The sequence below is a fragment of the Hibiscus syriacus genome, unplaced genomic scaffold (genome assembly GCF_006381635.1).
Source record: "Hibiscus syriacus cultivar Baekdansim isolate YM2019G1 unplaced genomic scaffold, ASM638163v2 tig00110713_pilon, whole genome shotgun sequence".
Classification (NCBI taxonomy): domain Eukaryota; kingdom Viridiplantae; phylum Streptophyta; class Magnoliopsida; order Malvales; family Malvaceae; genus Hibiscus; species Hibiscus syriacus.
This window is the reverse complement of record NW_024062834.1, coordinates 83,861-111,681: the sequence shown is the minus strand read 5'-3', so window position 1 is coordinate 111,681 and position 27,821 is coordinate 83,861. Positions and strand designations below refer to the sequence as shown.

At 32.2% G+C, this 27,821-nt stretch overlaps 3 protein-coding genes and 1 pseudogene across 4 annotated transcripts; 2 read left to right on the top strand and 2 right to left on the bottom strand.

Moving 5' to 3' along the window:
- The first annotated feature begins 119 nt into the window (after positions 1-119).
- Positions 120-26,943, top strand: LOC120138886 (protein NDL2-like). Of its 2 annotated transcripts, XM_039154275.1 has the most exons (14): positions 120-300; positions 427-526; positions 864-961; positions 1,114-1,202; positions 1,783-1,843; positions 1,937-2,023; positions 2,117-2,194; positions 2,270-2,326; positions 2,524-2,579; positions 2,773-2,908; positions 3,024-3,249; positions 4,524-4,530; positions 13,246-13,257; positions 26,927-26,943. In XM_039154275.1, exons 1-13 carry the CDS (start codon positions 241-243, stop codon positions 13,250-13,252), a joined length of 1,062 nt encoding a protein of 353 aa, XP_039010206.1. In that variant the 5' UTR covers positions 120-240; the 3' UTR covers positions 13,253-13,257; positions 26,927-26,943. The 2 variants fall into 2 exon arrangements, with proteins under 2 accessions (XP_039010206.1, XP_039010207.1); XM_039154276.1 differs by lacking the exons at positions 4,524-4,530; positions 13,246-13,257; positions 26,927-26,943 and adding an exon at positions 3,320-3,546 and having other exon boundaries at positions 3,024-3,270.
- Positions 4,241-6,629, bottom strand: LOC120138885 (annotated as a pseudogene).
- On the bottom strand, positions 17,345-20,488 carry LOC120138887 (ER membrane protein complex subunit 2-like). Its single transcript, XM_039154277.1, has 9 exons — positions 20,215-20,488; positions 19,762-19,826; positions 19,430-19,478; positions 19,052-19,146; positions 18,825-18,910; positions 18,649-18,708; positions 18,468-18,549; positions 17,924-18,037; positions 17,345-17,753 (listed from the first exon to the last, which is right to left on the bottom strand). The coding sequence occupies exons 1-9, from the start codon at positions 20,399-20,401 to the stop codon at positions 17,589-17,591; spliced, it is 903 nt and encodes a 300-aa protein (XP_039010208.1). The 5' UTR covers positions 20,402-20,488; the 3' UTR covers positions 17,345-17,588.
- LOC120138883 (multisubstrate pseudouridine synthase 7) lies at positions 21,400-27,576 on the top strand. Its single transcript, XM_039154272.1, has 20 exons — positions 21,400-21,629; positions 21,966-22,044; positions 22,131-22,334; positions 22,477-22,685; positions 22,834-22,906; positions 22,984-23,040; positions 23,644-23,723; positions 23,805-23,867; positions 23,955-24,042; positions 24,127-24,229; positions 24,363-24,466; positions 24,614-24,687; positions 25,355-25,419; positions 25,525-25,700; positions 26,218-26,285; positions 26,395-26,455; positions 26,531-26,568; positions 26,673-26,741; positions 26,835-27,177; positions 27,302-27,576. The coding sequence occupies exons 1-20, from the start codon at positions 21,415-21,417 to the stop codon at positions 27,326-27,328; spliced, it is 2,196 nt and encodes a 731-aa protein (XP_039010203.1). The 5' UTR covers positions 21,400-21,414; the 3' UTR covers positions 27,329-27,576.
- The last annotated feature ends 245 nt before the right edge of the window (positions 27,577-27,821 follow it).

The window sequence follows — 27,821 nt, the reverse complement described above, 5'->3', positions numbered from 1 at the left end:
CCCTTCTTGACAACGCTTACCGTGTAATTCCGGCATCAAGTTGAGGGCTTCTACGACATTTCACTAATATCCATAAAACAATTTTTTTGTTAATTTTTTAACGCTAGAATTGTCATTTGAAGAAAGCTTGAGACTTCCATGTCAATGAGTTTCAGTTTTTGGGGGCTAATCATCTAAGTGAGTTCAATCAGTGAGTTTCATTGTGTTTCTCGAAATCGAGTGAAGGAAACAAAACGAGTCATGGGCCATTCAAGTGACTCAGTTTCCATTGCGATTGATATGGTTCCTTTTGGAGGGAAGGTAAAGTAACTAAACTAACAAAACTGCTAAGAACAAAGCTTCAATCCTTTTTCTTCCCCCTTTTCAACCTATCTTTGTATTTTATTTTTCAAAATACTGTTATAATTATATAATATTTTTTTGCAGGAGTTTTTGGTGAAAACAAGCAGAGGTTCTTTATCTGTTTTTGTTTGCGGTGATCCAGAGAAACCCGCTTTGATAACTTACCCGGATGTTGCTCTCAACTGTATGTATTCATTTCTTGTTTCTTTTTTATTGGAAATATTGGGACTTTCTCGATTTCCGTTTTGTTTGATTTAATGGGTTTGCTGCTTTTACTTCATGTGTGTTGAAATTGAATCAAGTTTTGCTGCTTGTACAGATTTCTATTATCCAATTTGTTCATTTCATAAGTTCTTTAAGTGGGTTATATAGGTTTTTATACTTCAGTGAATTCTTGTTCTAGTTCTTGAACTATTTTTGCCTTTCGGGTTTTGCTGGATTTTGGATTTTGGTTCCAAAATGTTGAATTTTTATCGTCTTTTGATATATGTTTGTTTTTGTGCTTGTTGAAATGTTTACAGACATATCTTGTTTCCAAGGCCTATTCGTTTGCCCCGATGCCGATTCTTTGTTGCTTCAAAACTTTTGCATTTACCACATTGATGCCCCAGGGCACGAGGTCAGTGACTCAGTTTTAGAGCTGTGTTTGTTTAAACAATGGGGTTTTGGTTAAAAATACAAATTGTTAAATTGTAGCTTGTCAGCTGGTGCTTTTCCTAATTAGGTGATACTAATAGAATCTGTATGCCATTTGTTTAAGAGTTTTTTCAGTTGGGAGCGAATGTGATATCTTCAGATGTTCCATTGCTTAGTGTGGATGACTTAGCAGATCAGGTCGCTGAAGTTCTTGATTTCTTTGGGTATGTAATAATGTAAATAAATGGTTGTCAAATTCTAATTCTTTTCTACTCGTAAGCACAATGACTAAACGGGAAATGATCAAGCTAATTTCTACCTTTTTTTATCTTTTAGTGTAGTTCAATGTAAATTTCCTTTTCTATTTCATCCAAAAATGATTTAGGATACTGGTTCTTGCCTGAGTCCGAGTAATTTAGGTGTAGAAAATGTACAATTTATATTCTAAACTTCTCCCTCATTTTAGATATGCTATCTGTTAGATGTCCGGTATATTTTTTTTATAAAACTTCACAGCAACCATTGTTCTCATGATGTGTATGTGTTCTATCCATTGTTAATCTCAATTGGTATCACAGTGTTCCAAAGTCTCAATTATTTATTAATTCAAATGTATTTTTCTCCATGAAAAATAAGTAAAACATATGGATCTGACAAGAACAATAGAATATATTTGATATGCACAAGACCTTGTGAATCGTTTTTTATGTAGGTTGTTGGGGGGTGATATTTTTTCCTTCTTTTTCTTTCTTTTTTCTTGCATTAATTTTCGCTGTTATAACTAATTTGAGCTTTTAATATCAGACTGAAGAGAGTTCTATGCTTGGGTGTAACAGCAGGGGCTTACATCCTTACACTATTTGCAGTAAGTTGGCATAAGATACAAAACTCGGTAAATAATTTTCGTGCTGTTATTCTGACACTGTGATGGTCTCATTATTTTTATCCCTTGTGCCAGATGAAATATAATGAGCGGGTGCTTGGATTAATTCTCGTGTCTCCTGTTTGCAAAGCTCCTACATGGGCTGAATGGCTCTACAACAAGGTTCTAATTTGCTCACACTTACAAAATATCTCTTTTGGTCATATCTCTAACAGTTATATTAAACCTGCTTTGCACTAAAATATCTATTTTCAGGTGTTGATGAACTTGTTATACTTCTACGGTATGTGTGGTGTATTAAAAGAATGCCTTCTTCAGCGGTATTTCAGTAAGGTAATCAACGTCACTGTTTTGTTTTTAATGTTCTGATATTTGTTTAGTGTTGTAACTGTGGAATTCTTCTTGTAGGAACTCAGGTATGGTATGCATGGTGCAGAGTCCGAGATTGTCCAAGCTTGCCTCAAAGTAAGGAAACTGATAAGAAATAGTCATTCTGTATTCTCTTTAGCATATGATGAGAAGTCACTTTGAATAGGCATCCGGGTAGAGGATACCAATTTATATAACAAAACAAGAAGCCACATCTAATGCTCCTCTATATTTTTAGTTTTAATGATATGATTTGAAATTTAACGGTGATCCTTCTGGTAATTTGATCGCAGTTATTGGATGAAAGGCAAAGTCCAAATGTTATGCGCTTTCTTCAAGCAATTAATAGGTAAGTTCATGTCATTTATTTCTCTTTCTCAAACTTCCTCGTCTCGGTGATATTCTTTTTCTAGTTTTTTTTTGTGGACTAATCTTTCATGAGAAACGAAGGCCTGGATATGTGTGTACCCATATATGCTGCTCATCTTTCTTTTGTGTATTTAAGTGCGTTTCCATTATCATTGAGTGAAGTATATATGCAGGAGACATGATCTTATGGAAGACTTGAAGAAATTGAAGTGTAAGACTCTTATTTTTGTGGGTGAATGCAGTCCATTCCATGCAGAATCTGTGCATATGAGTACCAAAATCGGAAGAAAGAATTGCACTCTCGTCGAGGTAGATCTCTTCAATTCACAGAGTTGGTTCTTTCCCATTTCTTCTGCTTTCTTTTCCGTTCGCTATCGATCTACACTGCACTGATTATTTTTGTTGGTTTCTGTTCTTGGATCAGGTTAAAGCATGTGGCTCACTGGTAACAGAAGAGCACCCATTGGCCATGCTGGTCCCTATTGAATTCTTTCTACTGGGATTCGGTTTCCAAAGACAACCACATTTTGCTTCCTCGTCAAGCAATGGTTCGAACCCTTCGAGTCCATCAAGTCAGTCGTGCATAGCTCCCGAACTTCTCTCCCCCGAGGGTCTAGGGATCAAGCTTAAACCGATCAAAACCCGTGCAGATATCGGAATTTGATCGAGGGGTCGGAAGAGGTACTGTCTCAAAGCTTCTCATTGATTGTCACACACGTATCTGATGTAACACAGCAGGAGTAGGATTTGACAATTTGTAGAATATGTTTGGAGGTTGACAGTATACATACATCCCTATATATATATATATATTCTTTGATTTGTATTGGTGGGAGGAGGTTTCATTGATATGTTGATTGTAGATAGAATTGATGAACATTTTGTACTTAAAAACAGGGGGAGGATTCGTTCTTTTGAGAGGATAATACAGATTTATTTTTGTATTATACATTTTTTGGCATACAAGAAAATCTTGTTAAAATGAAAATTCAGCATTGATTTTTCAATTATTTCATTTTAGTGTATATTTTAAGAGGATCAGGAATGAAAGTAATAAAGTTTGTAAAGATTAAGAGTTTTTTTATTAAATTATTTTAAATTAAGATAAAATGATGTGTATAAATTTTAAAAATTACAATTATTATTATATTAAATTATGTTATGTCATCTTTTCTGTTAAATCAAAACTATAATAGAAAAATATTATTATGAATTATTATTTTATACATTAATAATATAAAAGGTATTTATAAATGAAATGTAATATTATTATACGTTTTATTTATGATTTAAAGTTCAAAATTAAAAGTGTATAAATAATCTCTTGAGTATAGGATATTATTTTATTGAATTCCCGATTATTAAAAGTTGTAAAAACTATTCCTTGATTATAGGATGTCGTTTTGTTGAATCCTTCGATTATTAAAAAATTAATTGGCTTTTGTGTTAGATATTAATCTATGAATTGAAATAGGATAAAATCATATTTTAATAGTGTTTATCAATATCGTCGTTACTTTTAAGTATTGATTTGACAACAACACTTAATGATATAATATTTCAAGATGAGTTTGGAAAAATAAAGAGTTAATTCACAAAATAGAACTTAAACGATTTTAAAATCAAATTTTATCGTAAACGTTTATTATTATGATATGCGAAGATTTTTTAAAAAATTATTTTTGATTGGCGATATAAGTTGGAATGGCTGAGGTTTTAAAGCCATTGAAATCGTTGCCACAAGATGAAGTATAAGCTCCCATGTTATGAAACACCAGCTTATCATCAACCTCCAGCTCCGGCAATTCGAAATCCTTCAAAACTATATCCTCCGCATCGCATGTCGGTCCAAAAACTGTTGAATTCCATGTTTTCATCTCTTTCCTTCTGCTGTTCTTGCCGGTGATCAGAGGAGTGCAAACCACTTCATCATGATCGTACTTCAAGAAGTTCATAGACCCCGAAACGCCGTCGTCGATCCAATACTCTTTGATCCCATCCCTAACCCGTTTCCCTATTATGCTCGTCGCCAATGTAAACGATGAATTAGAAAAGAAACGACCGGGTTCCGCCATGATTTTTAAGCCTTCAGCTACTCCGACGGGAAAATGTTTTTGTAAAGCAAGTTTCAAGGCGGAGGCTGCTTCAGTAAATTGCGGACCCGATGTGAAGCCACCGCCAATGTCTAGGATACGCAGATTAGGCAAACCGAGTTTAGCTGCTGTGTTGAATGCTGTTTTAGCAACTTCAATGGCGTCTTCGAATGCGTTGAAGTTAATCGCTCTGCTCCCTGTACGAAACCAGACACCAATTAATTCCCTTCTAAATTGTAATAGGAATAAACTACACAATTGGTCACTAATCTTTGAGAAATTTTTCATTTCTTCCACTAAAGTTACAAAACTAACTAATTGGTCAAAAATATTATCGATTTATAACAAATTGATCATTAATATTATCGTTTTGTAACAAATCGGTCACTAACAACCATTAACTTGGGTGAAGAAAGCTTATTTGATAACGTTGACTGCTTGTTGACCAAAAACCTCTTCAACTTTAAATAAAGAAAATCCAATCCATAAAACCTAATTTAATTTATTTGAGTTTCATCATCTCTAAAATTCATTCATCTCTTCTGCAGAAAATATTTTACAACTGAAGATGGAAGAGTCCATGGACATCAATCCATCCGCTTGGCATGTATGTCTAGGGATGGGCACGAAATTCGAACATGACGAGTTTCGACTCAATCCGACCCAAAAAATAATATAATTATACAATATATTTTTAGAGATAATTATAATATTGTTAATTTTCAATTAAATCTTTATTTTATTGAATAAAATTAATAATTTTATTCAATTTCGGGTCAGTTTAAAGTCAAATTTTATCTCAAAAGTCGGATTAGGTTTCGGGTCGATGAAGTCATCTTAAACTCGAGTCGAATCGGATTAGCCAAAAAACCGATCCCATCCCCATCCCCATCCCCATCCCCATCCCCATCCCCATCCCCATCCCCATCCCCATCCCCATCCCCATCCCCATCCCCATCCCCATATATGTCCTATGTTTCTCAAATATTTGTATAAGCTCCCATCAAGAAAGATTTTTCCAGTTTTATGATCAATTTCTTCACGGGACGAGTTTCTCCCGTATAATATTAACTATTAAAATTTAAAATTTAGAAAATATTTTGATGTCACAGAATTACATATTTAAAAAAGATAATTTTAAATATATTAACCATATATACATATAAAAAGACATTTGCACTATTCATACCTATATGAAACGAGACACCGATAACTTGGAGCTTGGCTTCTTGTGATGCTCTTAGAAGCGGGATGATTTCAGCGGGGAGTGCACCGAATTTGGAACCGAACTGGAACGTGGCGCCGCTGGTTTCCGGGACTTTGACTCGGATCAACAGCGCACACTTGGGGTGCCATTTTCTGATCTTTCAAGCTCGCAGTTCGAGTCGAAAGTGGTCAAGTTAACACCAACTTTAGCTGCGTACTTGATGTGAGACACCGGTTTACATGGGTTTGCAAACACGATCCGATCAGGCGAAACCCCGAGAGACAGAACGGTTTCGATCTCGGCACTGCTCGCGCAGTCGAAACCGGTGCCGAGATCCGCCATTTCTTTGAGGAAAACAGGGTCAGGGTTGCATTTAACAGCGTAGAAAGGTTGAACCAGGGGAAGATTATGGAACCATGTGTGGACCAAGGACCTGACAGCACCCAAATCCAGCACGTAAAATGGGCTTGCTTCTTCTTGTTTTTCATTCGAAATGACCACTGATCGAATGAAACGAATCAAATCGTCCACGGACAAAGGTTTTCCCTCCCCATTTTCCATCAACTTTGGTTCAGCACCCACCATTGGAGTAAGCTTGGGGGACTTTGTATGAAAGAAAGGAAGGTGAAATAATAAGTTGGGGAAATTATCAAGTAGGTCCATTTATAGGAATGGATCGAATAATTGTAGCTCCATTAATGTCGGCAGTATGATTCAACTTTGTTTTTGTTTATCGATGAAACTTTTTGAATAGCTTGGTAGAATGTTACTACCGGTTTTCTAGAAGGGTAAACAAGCTTTTTCTTAATAGGATAAACTACACCATTCATCATTAAATTTTACTCTCTCTTATTTCACTCATAATATTTTTAATTTTTTTAATTTACTCATTAATCTTTATAGATTAAATTTTTTTTATCACTCAACACTGACATGAATTATTTTATTTTTTGTTTCATATGTTGTGTCATATTTTATTAATATTTTAATACCAAATATGATTAAAATTAAAAAAATAAGTTTAAAATTTTTAAATTATATACTTAAATTTTAGATTCAAACCCTAAATTCTCAAATTATATCCTAAACTACAAATTACAATCGTTAGATTTTAAATTCTCAAAACCTTTAATTTAAGGTTTTAAATTAGGGGTATAATATAAAATGATGCAACATAACAACTTTAAAAACTAAATGATACGAAAGTACGATAAAACAAAAATGATAAATTGGATCGAATATAGAAAAAGTTATATGTAAGGTGTTGAAAAGGTTAACCTAAAAGAATCAATTTTTGGATAATTTTAGTATTGCTTTCTTTTCCAAAATTTATTGGGTATACTACCACGGAAGTCACTTATATTTTGCCATTGTCTTATTTCAACAATTTTATTTTGTGGTGTAATTTGGACATGTACCCAACTGCTTTGGAGTGACTATTTTAATGAACATTTATGTAAATGATCGATCTTTGGTCTTAATTACTTAAGAATCTCTAAACTAGATAGTTAAAAACTTTCGGATGACACTTTTGTTTTCTTTTAAATTGTGGGCTCAATATTTATTATAAATAAAATTTCTCTTCCACTCCTCTTAAGTTATAAATTATTAAAAAATCAACAATCAATTAGATTAGTCGATTAATTAGGCCTGTAAACGAATCGAACGAACACGAACGGGGGTATATTCGTGTTAGTTCGTTTAACTTTAACTGAACAAATGAACGAACACGAACATAAACGAACACGAACATAAACGAACAAAAAATTTCTTGTTTGTGTTCGTTCGTTAAGGAATGTAGCTTGTTTGTGTTCGTTCATTTAAATGATAAACGAACACAAATGAATGAACATAAATGAACGGATGTAAATGAACATAAACGAACGAACGTAAACGAATATAAACTAACATAAATGAAAATATTTTTTTCTTTCATAATAATTTTAGGATTATGTTATATTTAATTATTTTAGGGTTTTTATTTGTATTTAAAATTAATTGAATTTTAAAATATTTATGAGTATTATATTAAAATTTATTTGGGCTTTAACATTTTAAATGAGTCTAGAGAGATTGAACTAACCATAAATGAACGCACATAAATGAACATAAATGAACGCAGATAAATGAACATAAATGAACGCACATAAACAAATATATTACCGAACGTTCACGAACGTAAATGAACGAACGAGCACTATATTCGTTTTCGTTCATTTAATTAAACAAACACAAAATTATGTTCATGTTCGTTTGTTTAATAAATAAAGATAAATAAATTTCCTACTAAACGATTCGCTGAATGTTCGATTCATTTACAGTACTACGAATAATAGATCTGATACCCAACTACCAATAGCTGTAGGCTTTAAAGCCACATTGCTTCGCTTCTTTTAGATCACAAAAAAAGAAAGAAAAATCCTTTACAGCTACAGAGTATTTATTATTAGTACTTTACAGAGTATTTATTATTAGTACTTTACAGAGCATTTATTATTAGTACTTTCTTTTTTTGGCTCCATCATCTTCATTTACAGCCTCGCCGCACTCGATAATTTCCTCAAACGCGCCTCCTAATTCTGCTCATAGTAAAACCACAAACGTTATTCTCAAAAAAATAAAACCACGTCAATATTTTTGGTTTGATGGTATTTGAGATTTTTCATTTAATAAAAGGGTAAACTGCATATTTAATACTTAAACTATTACCTTTATTCTGTTTTGATATCCAAACTTTATTTTTCCAAATTATACCTAAAGTTTAATTTTTGGTATCCGCTGTTAAAAACTTAATGATGATGTTGACATGTCATCCTAGGTAATGCCACATAATTAGTAAAAAATAAAAAATGTTACGTCAGCAGTTTTGTTAAATTTTTAACAACGAATACCAAAATAAAACTTAAACTAAATATTAAGTATAATTTTGCAAAAAAAATTAAAGTTTGGGTATCAAAACGAAATAAAAGTAATAGTTTAGGTACTAACATGTAGTTTAGCCAAAAAAACAATTTCTATATTTAATCTGACTCTTAAATTAAAGAAAAATAATAATTCGATCCTTTAACTAACGAAATCATAAGTTAACCATTACAATATTAATGCGACGGTTCACTATGCTAAAATGACAGTCCACTATAGATGATAATGTGACAAATAGGCTAGATTGTTTTTTTTAGTTGAGTTCGAAGGTCAAATTGATTCATATTTGTCTTTACAAATGAATGTTGGAAATTAAATTTTGGACTAAATTAAATTTGTATTAAGGATAAAATGACATTTTATCCCCAAAAAAAATCTATTGTAAACCCTAACTTGAAATAAAAAACATTTTATGTTTCAAGAGAAATTGTAAACCCTAACGGAGGAGGATTTAAAATTGGAGTATACTTTGGGAATTTAGGATTTGGGTGTATAATTTAATATTTTTAAATTTATCTTTTATTATAGTCTTATATAATACTAAAATATTAATAAAAATATGATATGTCATACAAAAAATAATAAAATAATCTATGTCAGTGTTGAGTTACTAAAAAAAATCAATTTATAGAGTTTAATGAGTAAATTGGAAAAATAAAAATACAATAAGTGAATTAGGGGAGAAAATAAAGTTCATTGATGAATTGTGTAGTTTATCCTTCTTAATAATACAGTTCAACATTGTTTTTTTATAAGTTTAAGGGTCACCTTTGTCTCTGTAGTAGATCCAATTTATTATTTTGCCTCAAAGTTGTTTAATTACATCATTCTATATACTATCTCTATCTTAAAACCCTAAAATAATAACTAAACCTTATATAATACCCACAAACCTCTAAACTTTAATCCTAACATTAAACCCCAACTCAAAACCTTTAATTTAGAGTTTTAAATTAGGGGTAGGATATAAAATGATGTAACATAACAACTTTAAAAGCTAAATGATACGAAAGTACGATAAAACAAAAATGATAAATTGGATCGAATATAGAAAAAGTTATATGTAAGGTGTTGAAAAGGTTAACCTAAAAGAATCAATTTTTGGATAATTTTAGTATTGCTTTCTTTTCCAAAATTTATTGGGTATACTACCACGGAAGTCACTTATATTTTGCCATTGTCTTATTTCAACAATTTTATTTTGTGGTGTAATTTGGACATGTACCCAACTGCTTTGGAGTGACTATTTTAATGAACATTTATGTAAATGATCGATCTTTGGTCTTAATTACTTAAGAATCTCTAAACTAGATAGTTAAAAACTTTCGGATGACACTTTTGTTTTATTTTAAATTGTCGGTTCAATATTTATTATAAATAAAATTTCTCTTCCACTCTTCTAAGTTATAAATTATTAAAAAATCAACAACCAATTAGATTAGTCGATTAATTAGGCCTGTAAACGAACAGAACGAACACGAACGAGGTATGCTTATGTTCGTTCGTTTAACTTTAACTAAACAAATGAACGAACATGAACATAAACGAACAAAAAATTTCTTGCTCGTGTTCGTTTGTTAAGGAATGTAGCTTGTTCGTATTCGTTCATTTAAATGATAAACGAACATATTTAAATGAACATAAACGAACACAATAAACAAACTTAAAAGAACACAAACAAACGAACATAAATGAACCCAATAAATTAACATAAACGGACGTAAACTAACATAAATGAAAATATTTTTTTTCTTTTCTAAAAATTTAGGATTATGTTATATTTAATTATTTTGGGGTTTTTTATTTGTATTTAAAATTAATTGAATTTTAAAATATTTATGAGTATCATATTAAAATTTATTTAGGTTTTAACATTTTAAATAACTCTAGAGAAATTGAACTAAACATAAATGAACGCACATAAACGAACATAAATGAACGCACATAAACAAACAAACATAAACGAACATATTGTCAAACATTCATGAACGTAAATGAACGAAAGAGCCGTATGTTCGTGTCCGTTAATTTAATTAATCGAACACAAAATCTTGTTCATGTTCGTACATTGCTTCGCTTCTTTTATATCACAAAAAAAAAAAATCATTGACAGCTACAGAGTATTTATTATTAATACTTTACAGAGCATTTATTATTAGTACTTTACAGAGCATTTATTATTAGTACTTTCTTTTTTTGGCTCCATCATCTTTATTTACAGCCTCGCCACACTCGATCATTTCCTCAAACGCGCCTCCTAATTCTGCTCATAGTAAAACCACAAACGTTCTTCTCAAAAAAATAAAACCACGTCAATATTTTTGGTTTGATGGTATTTGAGATTTTTCATTTAAAAAAGGGTAAACTGCATATTTAGTACTTAAACTATTACCTTTATTCTGTTTTGATATCAAAACTTTATTTTTTTCAAAATTATACTTAAAGTTTAGTTTTTAGTACCCGCTGTTAAAAACTTAACAATGATATTGACATGTCATCATAGATGATGCCAAGTAATTAGTAAAACCTAAACTAAACTTTAAATATAGAAAATTGATTTTTTTAGGTAAACTACATGTTTAGTTCATAAACTATTACTTTTGTTCCGTTTTGATACCCAAACTTTAGTTTTTTTAAAGAAAAAAAGAATTTGATCCTTTAACTAACGAAATCAAACGTTAACCATTACGATAGTAATGCGGTGGTTCACTATGCTGAAGTGACATTCCATAGTATATGATAATGTGACAAATAGCCTAAATTATTTTTTTAGTTGAGTTCGAAGGTCAAATTGATTCATATTTGTCTTTAGAAATGAATGTTGGAAATTAAAATTTGGACTAAATTAAAATTGTATTAAGGATAAAATGACAATTTTATCAAAAAACCATCTATTGTAAACCAATGAAGATTTTGATTCATAGTTGGTTATTAATCACGATTCAAGATAGTTTTAAATTATTATGAGTCTAATTGTAAATAAGAAAAAAATTAAGGGATTGAAGTAAAAAAAATTGTCAAAAGGTAAATTAGAGATGAACCATTAAGAAAATTAAGGGATTTTATTGCGTTTAGAGGGTGTATTTATGTTGTTAAAAGTAAATTTTAAACTATATTCTTTTTAGTAGCATGAGGTGATTATAAGGTGATATTTATCTAAAGGATTCTCAACTATTTAACAATTAACTCTCAAACACTATAGCAAATGTCTTGCTCGAATCCAAGACCTATAGGAATAACAATCATCCTTTAACCATTAAAACCCTTAATTATGTACTAGATGATTGATGTATATATAAAGAGTTAATTGCACCATATATCCCCAAACTATAATATTTCTTTTAAATTAGTCCTTAAATTTTTGAATAATTTAAATTTTATCATCAAATTAGGACTCTCATTCTAAATTAGTCCTTAAACTTTTGCATATTCTAATTTCATCCCTATAATATGACCCTCTTTCTAAATTGGTCTCCAAACTTTTGAATCTTCTAATTTTTCCCCAAATTCATCCAAATATGTAATTAATTTCAAAATATTTTAACCCAAATTTTGTTTTTTTTCAAACATATAATAATATTTGGCCTAACGATTTATTAACGAGGGACGTGATATACACATATAGTTTGGGGATGAAATTGCAATGTCCAAAAGTTTTAGGACTAATTTAGAATGATAGTAATAGTTTAGGCATGAAATTGAAACATTTAAAAGTTTAGGGACCAATATAGAATGAGAGTTACACTTTGAGGATATACGATGCAATTAATTCATATATAAAAGTGAGAAGTAATTTTCAAAGAAAAAAAATAAAAGAGAAGTAAATATGCTATTCATAGGAATTCAAACATGGAAAAAAACGAAATAAAAATGTGCAACGAGAAAACACATAACATTTACTAATTCAATTCAATTCAATTCTAACAATCTTCATGGTATCAAATAAATTTTTAAGTATCGACTTATTTTAATGATTCCGTTATATTTTAAAAAAAAATCATACTTAATATTATATTTTGTTCCGTTTTAATCACTTATCATTAAAAGGTTAATAATGACATTGATATGTCACCATAAGACGTAACGTTAAATAAAAAAAATAGTTAATACCAAAACGGAACCGCGTGAATGACTAAATACATAGTTTAGTTTAGAATTTAAAAGGCTTCTTCTGTCATTTATCAAATGGAGAAGTGAAATATAACAGTTGATTTTGGCTGTGTGAACCGTTTGATTGAAAGTCCTATTTTCTTTAACCAAGTAAGTTTCCTCCCACCATTTTTCTTGAAATGCCCATGATCAACGCATGTCAGGATTATGAGAACATAACATAATATTCCAAAAACCATCCAAATACATTAAAAATATTAACCATTTTGCTTTATTTGGTGAGATACTGACATCTAAGATAGTGGAATGGTGGTTTATTGATTTGGGTTCAGTGAAATCCCAGATTTTTTGGGATTTAGATATTTAAAAATGGTTTAGTGGATTTGTTTACTGTAGATAATAATTTGAGTGCATTTTTCACATGTTTGTTGACGACAGCGACTCGGGATGACTCGACGGCGACTCACGTGCCGGTCTTGAGGAGCGCATGTATCACACACGTCGGCGATGGGAGATGAATAGTCAACGGTGGCTGCTGCTGTTGATGAAGAAAATAAACCCTAAAAAAATATGGTTGCATCATGGGTCGGTTCAGATCTGAACCGGATCTAGGGTCGGCTGTTGGGCTTCTCAATCGGTTCGGGTCCCCTGGTCTAAGTCGGGTCTGCTCGTAACTGGACTACTGGGCTGACTATAATTGGACTCTGGGATGACTGTATTTGGGTCTTGGGTGTTGGATGTCGGGCATGTAATGTAAACAAAATTAATAATAATAATAATAATTAATATTTTTAAACCCAAACAAAAAAGGTGTATACAATTATAGCTCCATTTAGGATGCACAAAGTTGGATTTAAATTCGATCCGGATCGGATAAAAATCGATCCGATTTTTTCTCTTAACCAAAAAACCGAATTTTAAAAAAATCAGTTCGGATCCTAATCGGTTTGAAAGGTCGGATTGTGTAACCGGTTTCGATTTGAAAAAAACCGATTTTTAAAAAAACTGAATATAAAAAAACCGATTTTAATATTATTAAAATTACAAATGCTTGAAACAGAACATGCAAATACTCGAGTAATAGAGAGGAAAATAAATAAATTGATGGTTGGATACACGAAGCAGATGAATGATGCAAAGCTTCAAATCCAATGAATATGTGCGTGAAACTTTACCTTGGATTTGGATCGTTGGATGCATAATACATTATTACTTATTAGTTTATTGTTGGTACCTTTCCAATGAATTGTAAATATGTAATGGTTGCCTCATATTGTTGTTTTCCAGGTGCCAAAGCATGGGTCTCGTAGAGCCTCGGGGAGTTGAACCTTTGTCTCCTCGTGGGTGGTGCTTGGAGGTATGGCCTTTTTACATTTTAAAATAATTTCTGTAATATATATTTTTGGTTAAAAAATTGGTTCGTACGGTATATATATATATATATACGTCAGTTTTTTTCGGATAAAAATCGATTTTTATTCGGTTTTTTTTAAATCAATTTTTAATCCAGTAAAAAAATCGATCGTCTAATTTTTTCTCAAATCGGTTATACTATCCGATTTTTTAAATATTTGATATATTTAAAAAAAACCGATTTTTTTCAAATTTGATTTCAGATATTTGTTACACAAAATCAGATATTCGAACTTTTATGTACACCTATAACTCCATTCATGTCCGCAGTTTGATTCAACATTGTTTTTGTTTATCGATGAAACTTTTTGAATAGCTTGGTAGAATGTTACTTTCGGTTTTCTAGAAGGGTAAACAAGCTTTTTTGATAAACTACATCATTCATTATTAAAGTTTACTTTCTCTCTTATTTCATATTTTTAATTTTTTTAATTTACTTACTAAACTTTATAGATTAAATTTTTTTTATCACTCAACACAAACATGAATTATTGTATTATTTTTTCACATGTTGTGCCATATTTTATTAATATTTTAATACCAAATATAATTAAAATATTTTTTAAAAAAAATTCTAAATTATACCTTTAAATTTTATATTCAAACCCTAAATTCTCAACTTACATCCTAAACTCCAAACTACACTCTCATCCATCCTTTCCCTTGACAGGTTGACCCTCCTACCACTGACCTCACCGGTGGCTCATCGATGGCCTCACTGGTGATTTATCGACGAGATCTTTGAAAAGGAAGTGCAATCAAGGGTTCCGACAAATATGACTAGAAACCATTTGTTAGATTCTAAATTCTAAGATGCATGGCGTTTGCTTCACGGAATGTAAGATTACCAGAGAATATGATTACTGAGAATGTTGTATTTTGTGTTTGGTTGGTTTAACATGAATGTAAGATTACCATGTTTGGTTAAATCTAAATTCTAAGATGCATGACGTTTAGTTCACGGAATGTAAGATTACCAGAGAATAGGATTACTGAGAATGTTGTATTTTGTGTTTGGTTGGTTTAACATGAATGTAAGATTACCATGTTTGGTTAAAAGAATAAAAGATTATTGGAATATATATTTAACCAAATTGTCCTTATTATATATTTGTTTTTTAACAAGTTGAAAAATATTTATATATTTTCTTTAACAAATTTAAATTCATAAAATTTATATAATTTTTTTACAAAATTGAAAATATAAAAAGGTTTAATGAAATGGTAAAATTTTATTTTAACCCCTGAACTTCATATAAAATTTTAATTATAGACTTTTTTTTTGTAAATCTAAAATAGTTTAAGGATAAATTTGTAATTTAACATTCGTAAAATTTTTATTATTCAACGATAGAAAAATAATATTTTTGAAAAAAAAATTAAGGGCATTTTAATCCAAAACATCTGTAATCCAACAATACCTAAAGAAAGGGAGGTAATGACATTCCCGGTAATATACCCAAAAAAATTCACTATTGATAATCTTACATTACCGGAAATGAGATTCCCGGCTAACCAAACGAGGGAATGTGGATTCCATTCCCATGGGAATCCTACATTCCCCCATCCAAACACCCCCTAATTGTGTATTAATTATGTACTAGATGATTATGTATATATAAAGAGTTAATTGCAAAATATATCCCCAAGCTATAATCTTTATTTTAAATTAGTCCTTAAATTTTTGAATATTTCAATTTTATCATCAAATTAGGAATCATTCTAAATTAGTCCTTAAACTTTTTGCATATTCTAATTCTATCCCTAAACTATGACCCTCTTTCTAAATTGGTCTTTGAACTCTTGAATCTTCCAATTTTATCCCCAAATTCATCCAAATATGTAATTAATTTCAACCATATTTTAACCTAAATTTTGTTTTTTTTCAAACATATAATAATATAACTTGGCCTAACGATTTATTAACAAGGTACGTGATATATACATATTGTTTGGGATAAAATTGGAATGTTTAAAAAGTTTGAGGGCTAATTTGGAATGAATGTCATAATTTGGGGATGAAATTGCAATGCACAAAAGTTTTAGAACTAATTTAAAATGATAGTAATAGTTTAAGGATGAAATTAAAATATTTAAAAGTTTAGGGACCAATATAAAATTGTGTGCGTTTTCTTAAAAATGTGCAACGAGAAAACACATCACACATATACTAATTCGGTCGGGGGAAAAAAGATAATCATTTCAAATCTCTTTAAAAAATCTCGAATAATATTTGTTAATTTTGTCGATATTTTCAATTAATTTTATTTAACCAATTAGATGATGATACATATCACCCCTAAAAGAATAAAAAAATAAAAATATCATTCTTGCTTTCAATGTAAAAATTACGAGATTTATCGATTTTTGACTTAACTAATTCAATTCTAACAATCTTCATGGTATCAAATAAATTTTTAAGTATCGACTTATTTTAATGATTCCGTTATATATTTTTTTTAAAAATCATACTTAATGTTACGTTTTATTCCGTTTTAATCACCTATCATTAAAAAGTTAATAATGACACTGACTTATCGTCATAAGATAATACTACTTCATTATTAAAAAATAATAATCATATTAACAGTCTATTTATTTTTTTAATAATAGGTGATCAAGACGTAACGTTAAATACAAAAAAACAGTTAATACCAAAACAGAACCACGTGAATGACCAAATACATAGTTTAGTTTAGAATTTAAAGGGTTTCTTCTGTCATTTATCAAATGGAGAAGTGAAATATAACAGTTGATTTTGATTGTGTGAACCGTTTGATTGAAAGTCCTATTTTCTTTAACCAAGTAAATTTCCTCCCACCATTTTTCTTGAAAAGCTCATGATCAACGCATGTCAGGATTATGAGAACATAATATAATCTTTCAAAAACCATCCAAATACATTAAAAAGATTAACATACTTGTGTCGAACAGATTTTCGTGTCCGACACTCGTACTCGAGTCTTGCGAACTGAAATCAAGAGGAAGAAAGAAAAAGAATCATAAGTTTTTCTAGTTTCGTTATGGCAGCTCCTAAATGATACATCAAAACCTCATATAGATGACAAGAACGGCAAAAGAAAACGGAAAGCACGCATGAATGGCGACTCGTAACTCAAATTTATCGAAGGCTGAGAAATTTCGAATCTTTAAAACAGAAAAACCATATTAAACCCCTTTTTTCTTCTATTCTAGAGTATGTGGCAATAATGCAAGTGTTCGAATGAAGTCATATGTGCTGAGACTAAGTTTTCAAACTTCTTAAAGCAGAAGTAAGCAAACCGAGTTTATCGGAGGCTCTCTGCTTATAGTCTTTCTCCAAGGCTGTTGCTGCCAAAGAATGGAGCTCCGGACTCTCCTTGTCTTCCTTGTTCCTTCCTTTCGAAACCTGTGCTATGGCTGAGGTGCACTGAATAAGAGGATCAAACTTCATGTTAGAAAGATAAATTCTGAGGACACGGGACGAGAGCAAAACTAGTTTTAATAATATTTCGGTTATTATAAGGATAAAAAGCTGATGCATGTATCTAATAAATAGTAGTGCACCTTAAAATCTTAAATGAAAGATAAGGAGCTTACCAAGCAAATTCCGAAAAGTGCTCGGGTATTCTTACCCCCAGTCAAGTCTATAGTGGATGCATAATATTTCTTTGCAGTTTGAAGGTTTTCTAGTCCACCGAGTGTGTAGAGCACCTGTTGTTGAAAGGTATGATACATTATCATCGAAACAATAATTACGAGAACTAAAAGTGTACCAGCTAGAAGTCATTATGTCAAACCGATATCCATAACCTCCATCAAGAAGTTACCTTCTTGGACCTTGGTTAGTCAGGCACCATTGCTGTTCTAAGATGAATTCATGGTCCTTGTATTCTTACATAATGGTAACAACTATGGAAGTGATTCTTCGAATTACAGTCTTTATATTTTTTGCAGAATTGTAATTACTATGGAACTAGTTCTCGGTTAGGTGGACTACTTATGAAAAGGGAAAAGCCTAAACTCATTAAAGAAAACACTGATGAAACGAGCTACAGAACATTATTATGTAGAGAACTTGGAATATAAGAAACCCTAATGAAATTGCATCCTATATTCGAAATATATTAAAGAAGACACTTACATCAGCATAGGCCAAATGATATAACGGAACTGTAGGTTGAGACAAAATAAGCTCCTCATAGCAGAATGCCGCTTGCTTGTACCTGATTTATCAACAAAAGCGAAAAGGCTTAAGCTACCTGGTATGTTATGAATTGGCAACGTTCGGGAGATAAGATTGAGTTCCATAAATTAACACTCACATTTGAAGGGAGGCATATATCTCTGCAAGTTCTCTCCAAGCCTCATGGTCGGCCATGAATCTAGCAAAAGAAGAGCAGAAATTGAGAAACATTTGCTCTTGAGCAGATTATCGAATTAGGAAACATGACCAATAAAGGAAAGACAGAAAATCTATGAACGTAAAGAGATATCTCACATTTCGAGATATTTATTAAGCAATTCAATAGCCCCTGAAATATTTCCTTGAGCTTTTGACATGGATACTCTCCGCTTATGTATTACCTGCATGAGAATAGAATATTTTATCATTAATCCTTTTTGCACAACATTTCTCGATAAAGAAAAAGAACATGATTAAGATTCACTCTTTTGAGAGAGGAGAGAGAAAGGGGGTGGGGATTGAGAACTGGCTGCAGAATTTACTTGATCAAGCGGATTGTCCTCTAAAAGGCTCGAGTAAGCTTTTTCTGCCTCAGCCCAGGATCCCTTTGCTTCAAGTAACATGCCATTTAGCCTGCCTGTTGACCGTGACAAAACAAAACCACTAGGTCATTACATGAGAAGAGCAAAGGGATACAGTCATCAGCACACATCCTTTCTAATAAAAAAGAATCGGAACTAATTTATGAACAAATTCATCCATCCGTATTCATGCCTAAAGCTATTGGTAGGTAGAGCATAGGCCGAGATCTTCAGAACACACGCTTAATTTAAGGAGCGTCTCGGAGGGGTAGGCCAGAAATGTATGGTTCACATATAAATAAACAGCAAGGTATGTATTTAATTGTCTTTTATGCTTACCAACCCTTTTGCTCTCTGGAAATTTTTTCTGCAAAACCTTTATGCAATCCTGCAATACAATATTAAATCACACAAACTTATGTCAGGCAACTTCATAAACCTACTATTAATCGATAACTAGAGCATCTACCAGAGCTAGAACTTCATAATCCTTTTTCTAGTTATCGATTGAACAAACAATGCAAGAAACTAACAGCTATAAGGAACTAATAGCAAAAGAGAAACCATAACAACATGAAAATGGTCAACCCCATGGGTAATCACAAATTGAATAGGTAAAAGAACAGGATAGTCTGTACATAAATGGAAAAACTCAACAGACAAGATCACACCTTTGCAACATCTAGACATTGACAATCCATAGCAGCAATAGCTACCTGCTCATATAGAGTCCATTCTGCATCAAGATATCAGTAGTTGTTAGTAATTAGACATGTTGACGAATCTGCGGCATAAATTAACAGAAGTAACAAGTAACATAAATAGACAACAATTTGGTTTAAACACACCACTTGAAATCAAAATCCAACAGATCAAAGCATACAAAAAAACCACAAAGTTTCAAGCCAATGAATAATAGGGCAGCAATCCATAAAGCTTCAATTTGTGAAATTCAATTAAAACTAAAGTTTAGCAAATAAATAAAGAGCAAAGAGCTCTAAAACCAAAACAAATCTAATGACAAGAAAAACTCAAAATTAAAATCAAACACTTTGGAATCATCGAATTCAAGCACAACCCAATTTCAGAAACCAACCAGAGCTAGAAAAAAAAGAAAGACCAACCTTCAGGGCCAAGAGCAGATCTTTTTTTGGGGTCATTTAAGATTGATAAGCCATACTTCAAGACTTTCTCGGAACGTCTAACTTTGAGCATCCTGACAAGGCAAAGATACTCCCAAGCACCTCCTCCTCCATTGTCTACCTGGTTTTCAAGCCTGTTTAATTGGGTCTCCTGTGTTTTACTCACCATCCTTGTCTCTCTCTCTCGATGGCAGTCGTTTACCTTTTTTGCTCTGTTTTTGGTTCTCTCTCTCTACTCTGAATCTCTGACTAGTGCCGGTGTTTTGGATCTCTAAAACGGGTCACAATTGATTGAGTTTTTTTTGCCTTTTGGAACACTTTCATTTGTTTTTGAGTAAACTACACATTTAGCACTTAAATTATCAGTTTTATTTCATTTTAGTACCTAAATTTTTATTTATTTCAAAATCATACCTAACTTTTACTTTTTGTTTAGTTTTGGTACAACATGTAACTTTTTTATGGGTAATGACATCATTCATCACTCAACCATCTTCTCACTTCTATTTTAGTCACTGAAGTTTAATTTTTTAATTTTAATTATTTAACTTTCAAATTACTCCTAATTTAATTACTCTAACTTTCAAATTTTATTTTATTTATTTTAATTATATATTAGTAAATAATAATAATAATAAATTTCAAGCATAAAAAAGATTAATATAATAAATTAGAGTGATTAAAAACATAAGCAATTTGAAAGTTAAGTAGTTAAATTGAAAATTTGTAAACTTTAATCACCAAAATAGAAGTAAGAAGATAGTTAAGTGATGAATGATATAATTTATCTATAAAAAATACAATATCGAGTAGTTTCGATAATTTTTTAACGACGAGTAGAATAAAACAAAAAGTAAACATTAAGTATAGTTTTGAAATAAATGAAAATATAAATATTAAAATAAAACAAAATTGATAATTAAGATATTAAATGTATAGATTACCCTTGTTGTTATGTTGTGTTTGGTTCCACTTCCAACTCGTTATCATTGCCAGTGCCATTGTTGAAGGACAATGGGCTTTCTCTCTGTTTTCCTATTTCTTGGTCAAATGCCGAAACCATACAACGGCCTGAAAGGCCCAAAATAAAGCACTAAGTCACCAGAGAAGAAAACCCCATCAAAGCAGTGAAACGCAGCGTATTACAGGCGACCAGTAAACCCTGGGAAACCAGAAGAAGAAATGTGGCGCAATGGCGTCTCGATTCTAAAACCCAATAAATGTTACTTCCACCGCAAAAGGAACTACTTTTCATTTTCAAAAACAAACTTTAAAAAATCCCCAATCAACAAGTCCTCGAATTCCTTGACTGTAATGACGACCATAACCGAATCCGATGTGGGAATCCTCTGTTTCATCTCTAACCTTCCTGGTTTTCGTGGCATCCTCAAACAAAGGTGAAAAGTCCCTTCTTTTTTGCTCCATTTTTAAAAAGAATATTCCTTTAAAACCCGCTTTTATGCTTTTGCAAGTACCCTTATGTTTAATTTGTTTATTTTCGTATGCATGCTTAGCAATCTGTTTGTTTAATAAGATGCCGGAATGACAAACCTGTGCTTTGTAGCTGTGTCTTTGTACATATAATGAGGTTCTTTGTTGTTAAAAATAATGGTAGAAATGTGGAAGGAGGAAAATTGGAAGTTTTGAGAGGGATTTCCTTGTTATGAAATGGATTATAATTTCAGTTGGCAGTGAAATTTTGTAATTTGTTTGCTTGGGAATATTTTTTGTAGGTATTCTGATTTCATTGTAAATGAAGTAGACAATGAAGGAAATGTTGTTCATTTGACCACTTTAGATGCCCCTCCAGAGGTAATCTGACTCAAATTATTTTTTTTTCAAATTTAGTTTATGTGAAGTTAATAGATTATATTCTTTTATTTTCTTTTTTGATATAGACTCTGGCTTTCGAGGAAGGTGAAACGAAGACATCCGATCAATTTAACAAAAGTTATGCATCTGAAATTGAAAAATTCAGATCACTTGCATGTGAAACTGATGTGGATCAGTTAGAAGCTTTAATTAACCAAATTACTTCAGGCAGTGAAGAAGATATCTCCCCCATTGTTCTATCTCCAGACTCTGATAAATCTCATCGAACAGTAAGCTTTTTATTCTTTTCCAATTTATTTATCCATTAATCCTTCTGCACCTTTGACGTGTGTAGGGTTGTACTCAATCTATTGTGAAGAGGGAATCAAACTAATTGGAAGAGCCTTTTCATTTTTATTTTGACATTTTCAGGCAATGCATAATTTCTTTAAAGAGAATCTTAGATTTCTTGTCACCGACACCATTGATGGACCTGATTCTTCCTCAAAATGCATTCGCGTGAGATTAAATTCTGGGAATAATAACAGGGGAGGAAATTTCAATAAAAGGAAGAGAGGTGATAAGCCCTATGATAGTAGAGGTTCAAGCCACTGGCCAGAGCATCTTGGCAAGTTCCTTAGGTAGCATGTTGCTCTTCTAAATTAATTTGATGCCCTTTTAAAATAGTAGGGAAAATAATCATTTTTAGTTTTCTATCAATGCCATGAAGTGTCTAGTATTGCACTTGAACTACATTTTGAAGGTGCTATTGTCTATGTTAATATTCAGATTCCATCTTTTCAAGGAGAATAAAGATACACAGGAAGCTTTAGGATTAATTGGAAAGATGCTTGGCATTCAGGTATGAGGAATGTTTTATTGAAACCCTGTGGTTACCTAATCAGTGAAAACCTTTTGCATTGATCTTTTGTTTGACAGACAAGGTCATTTGGTTTTGCGGGTACAAAAGATAAGCGTTCAGTTTCAACCCAAAGGGTAAGTTGGTCCTGGTTTTACTGCATTTGTGCTAAATTAATCGGTGTTTTGGTTGGATATTACTTGCTCTGTCTTGCATTGTGTAGCTCATTTTGGAAGATTATATGAGCAATAGCCCGCATGATGTAGTGTTAATCATATTCTAAACTATTTTTTGTAAAATCTAGTCTTTAGCATCTTGAAGAAACCAACGGGTGGATGTCACTTGGTGAAATTTTATGAAGTACAAAGTAAAAAGAAATTGCTGAATTGTCAATCCATAGAATGAGAATCTATAACCAATAACTTTGTACTAGAAGAACTGGGATGTGTCAAAGATGTTCTTAAGAGACATTTCTGTTCATTGTGGTCCTTATGGTTTTGCTGAACTATTTAGTATTCATTTCAAGGGTATAGAGTATAAAGCAATAAAATGCTGCTGCCTGATTAATGGCTTGTCGCTCTCTCTTCATTCTAAATACCTCCAGCACTTTCACTGTGTGAAGAAAATGGATGGTCTGTGGCTATTTTATTTTTCTTATTCATGTACAGTTGTGTGTACCTTTTTCTCTCTCCCCTGCAAAATTTATCATGTTTAAGTGGAGCACTTTGTTGGGTTTCCAGGTAACTGTTTTCAAGCAGCATGCGAGTAGATTAGCTGCCCTTAATGAAAGGTTGATTGGTATAAAAATGGGAGACTTTTGGTAAGGATGATGGATTTAACTTTCTCTTCCTATCAAGGTATTGTGTTATGAACCATTATTTATATTGCGATAATCATCCAGCTATGTCAAGGATGACCTCCTTCTTGGGCAGCTTTTGGGAAACCGTTTCACCATCACATTGCGGTGAGAGTTTCCCACTTGTGAATTCTGTTTCTATGTTGTCTCATTATGTTAACACCCATCACTCATTGGACTCATTTATCTCCTCAGAGGAGTTGTTGCAGATTCTGAAGATATTATTAAAGCATCTGCAGAGTCCTTGGGAAGGCATGGCTTCATCAACTACTTTGGTTTACAAGTACTTCCTTGATCATGCTCTCTTCCCGCTTTTCCTTATTTCTTCTTTCTCATATATTTTCTTAAAACCTTCATAATTTTCCAGCGTTTTGGAAGTGGCTCTATTCCAACTCACCACATCGGTGCTACATTACTGCGAGGAGAGTGGAAAACTGCTGCAAGCATTATTCTTGATCCAAGAGAAGGGGATATCCTTTTTTTTTAACATTTGATATTTTATTCTTTTTTGGCAGAGTGTTTTTAATATTAGACTACTTGAAGGTCTGCGTTCAACTCGGGTATATAATTATCAGTTGTTTTCTTGACTTAAGTTCTAAATACAAAGAAATATTATAAGCAAGGTAAGGGAATATTATAAAGAAATTGGTGACATAGATGGTACTCTCAGGCAATTACCTCGCCATTTAGTTGCAGAAAGGGCTATGGTAAGCTTCCAGCTTTGTCACTCCTCCTAGGCATTGATATTCATTTATATATTTTCAAAAGGGTGCATAGTCAAGATTTTCTTTTGTGTATGTTTCATGGTAAAAATGAATATTTGTTCCCCCCCCCCCCATTACATTCTCATACAGCTGCAGTGTTTGAAGAAATGTCCTGGGAATTACTTGCAAGCCTTGAAATCTATACCTAGGACTTTGAGAATGATGTAAGTGCTTGATGTATTGGAAAGTGGGGAATATATTTTTTCTTAATTCTAAAACAGTTACCGTCATAGAGTAATGACCATGGTGTGCTCTAAGTTTTCATCGTTGGTCCTTTTTGGTGTATTAACCATATAAGTAGATTCAGGCTCAATCTTTTACTTTTCTTGTGTATTCATCTCTCACTGTCGCATATTTCTTGTTTAAACCAATCATGCTTTTGTGATAATATGAGATTGTGATACCATTAATTTCCAGTTTTATTTTACTGTTAGCAACCACATTACCTTGAGCATGGATTGCTCCAACATATTGAACGGGAAACACATGATAATAGAAACCAAGTCAATTTAGCGCAGCTTCCACTAATTTTAAAGTTACTGAATGCAGATTCTTGAACTGGCAAATTACTCTATCTATTTTCTGGAAGCATGTTTAATATCAAACTCGACTGTTTATATGTGCATGCTATTTAATTACTGATATCCTGTTTACTTCAGTAACTTGATTTTTTTTACCTACAGAGTGCTTGTTTACCCTTGTGTGATTCATGTCAATGCATGAGTCAGTTAGTTAAATTGAATACCTTATCCTAATTGATTGATGTTAGGAATTATGTTAAGATAATTATTGAGATATTGAGTCTTAGATTATCTCTTTTCTATTGGTCAGGTATGTACATAGTTACCAAAGTTATCTGTGGAACCATGCAGCAAGCGTGAGAGTGCAAAAATATGGTACGCAGGAAGAAAGCCATTACTGGGTTTGCTGTTTATTGTATCACTTTAAAAATGTTTCTAGTTAACTGATCTAACATTATTCTGTTAACCCACCATATGCAGGAAGCAATGAAGTTGTATTGGGAGACTTGGTATATATCAAAGGGGATGATGTGGAAAAAACGAAAGTTGTACCATCTGAAAATGAAGATGCTAGCTTTGAAGATGCAGATGATTGTAGTCAAGTAGATGAAATATCTGGAAAAGATCTTCCACTAGAGAAAAATAATCTCGTTAAGGTCAGTTATCACTTTTTTCATTTAGAGTGTTCTAAATTTTTTAAATTGTAAACTCAGAGGTTTTAAAGGAAATTTTAAAGATAATTTCTTTCCTAATTTCGATTTGGTGGCAAGACGTCAAAAAAGTTTATTTTATTCAATACCCTTGATGATAATTTCTTTCCTAATTCCGATGTGGTGGCAAGAGTAAATGTGAAAGATGTTCAGATTATGGTGCCATTAGCTAGTGATCTGCTGCATGCCTATGTTACTCGGATTGGGATGTGAGTTCCAGATTCGGATATGTGAACACAACGGGCATGTTTAATGTTTTGAAGTTTTTCCATGTATTTGGAGGGTCTTTGGATAATCATATACTCATATCCTCATACCACCATATCCATATGCTTTGGACGTGTGTCGGATATGGAAACTTAAAGAAAAATGAAGAGTCAGAGCATATAGTTTTATGTTCACTTAGCATCAACCTTTTGAAACTAAATTCAAAAAATTTAAGATAGCTTCCACTTTCTCTCAGGTCATAACTGCAGCAGATATCAGTGCTGGAACTTATACTATTGAGGATGTCGTCCTTCCTATGCCTGGGTAAGGGAATATCAAAGTCGTCGTAGAAGGTTTTACATTGCTTATATAATTTCTGTAATGAACTGTTACTTGTTTCTTTCCTGACAATGTTATCATGTTTCCTTGGCAGTTCTAGAATTATTTATCCAACGAACGAGGTTACCGATGTTTATCATGATATGGCAAAGAAGGTTTGATATCTTTATTTATATATATATATATTAAATACAGATTGTGGTTCTATACATTTTTGTTTTATTCATCAGGATGGCATCTCCTTGACAGAGAGCGTCCATAGTACCAAGTATGTATTCATGATTGAAACCATCTCTATATTTCCCCGAGAATTTTGTTCCCACTGCCATCTCCATCACCATTTTCATCTTTCTTTTTAAATTTCCGTTGCAGGGAATTTTCAATAACCAGCATGACTGGAAGCTACAGGCGTGTTTTTCAGAAGCCGATAGACTTTCAATGGTATGGTCTTCTTTTCTTAACATCTTTTCTTGAAGTGTTATTCTTTTAGGTGAGTAGGCAAATTGTAGACCAACATCATTTATGTTATTTCAGGGAATTGTTGTCATATACAGACGGAAATATAGCATTGTCGGAGACTGATTTAGACAAAATTGCCAAAACTAAACCTTTGAACCTGGTCAAAGAAGAGCATTTGACAAATGGAACCGAAGGTGAAGAGCCATTTGATCATCCAGACAAAGTAGATGATTACAAAAAGTTTTCAACTGATAATGTTGAGGTGGAGGTTTCTAGAGAAGCCGAGCCTCTGGAACTTCATTCTGCACCTGACTCAAATTCTCAGGAACCTCAGAAAGCTCTCAAATTAGCCTTCACACTTCCTGCTTCTTGTTATGCCACAATGGCCATTCGAGAGCTTCTCAAGACATCGACTTCTGTATGCACTTTGCCTAACTGTTTCTTTTGTTCTTCAGTTCTGAATCATAGGATTGAGAATTTATTTCCACAATCATACCACAGAACAAAACGTCATCTTACTTTTCTCTTTGCTGCATTTGCAGGTTGCATTCCACAAGACACTGAACTAATAAACTTGTTGCCGTTCATATAGTTTATGAGATTAGGATCAACCCTCCATGTTAATCAGGAACGAGAAAACAAGGTTTATTCCGGTACATTGGTTCTCGTTTGTGGGTACATGTAAGGTAAATGTTTTTATACATTTGACAAACTTTACTCCATGTGCCAACTAGCACATCTTTTTCGAACTAGTATTTATAATCTTATAGCCAAGAGGACATGTTTCTGGATCACTCGGCTCACTGTTTTCACTTCAGACACTAGTTGTATGTTTAATACACGAATATAATCCCTGCAGACATGGTTGGAAATAGCTTTCCTATGACCTGGAGCCTCTGGGAGTTTTATCACCCCAAAAGAATTCTTTTCTCGTACTGTTTTTTTTTTCATTACCAAAAAAGTTCAGTCATCAAGGTTACCATTTCCCTTATTACTAGTTTTAGATGAACATGCTGTATCAATCAGGATAGAGGAATATAAACAAACAAGCGAAAAATAGAC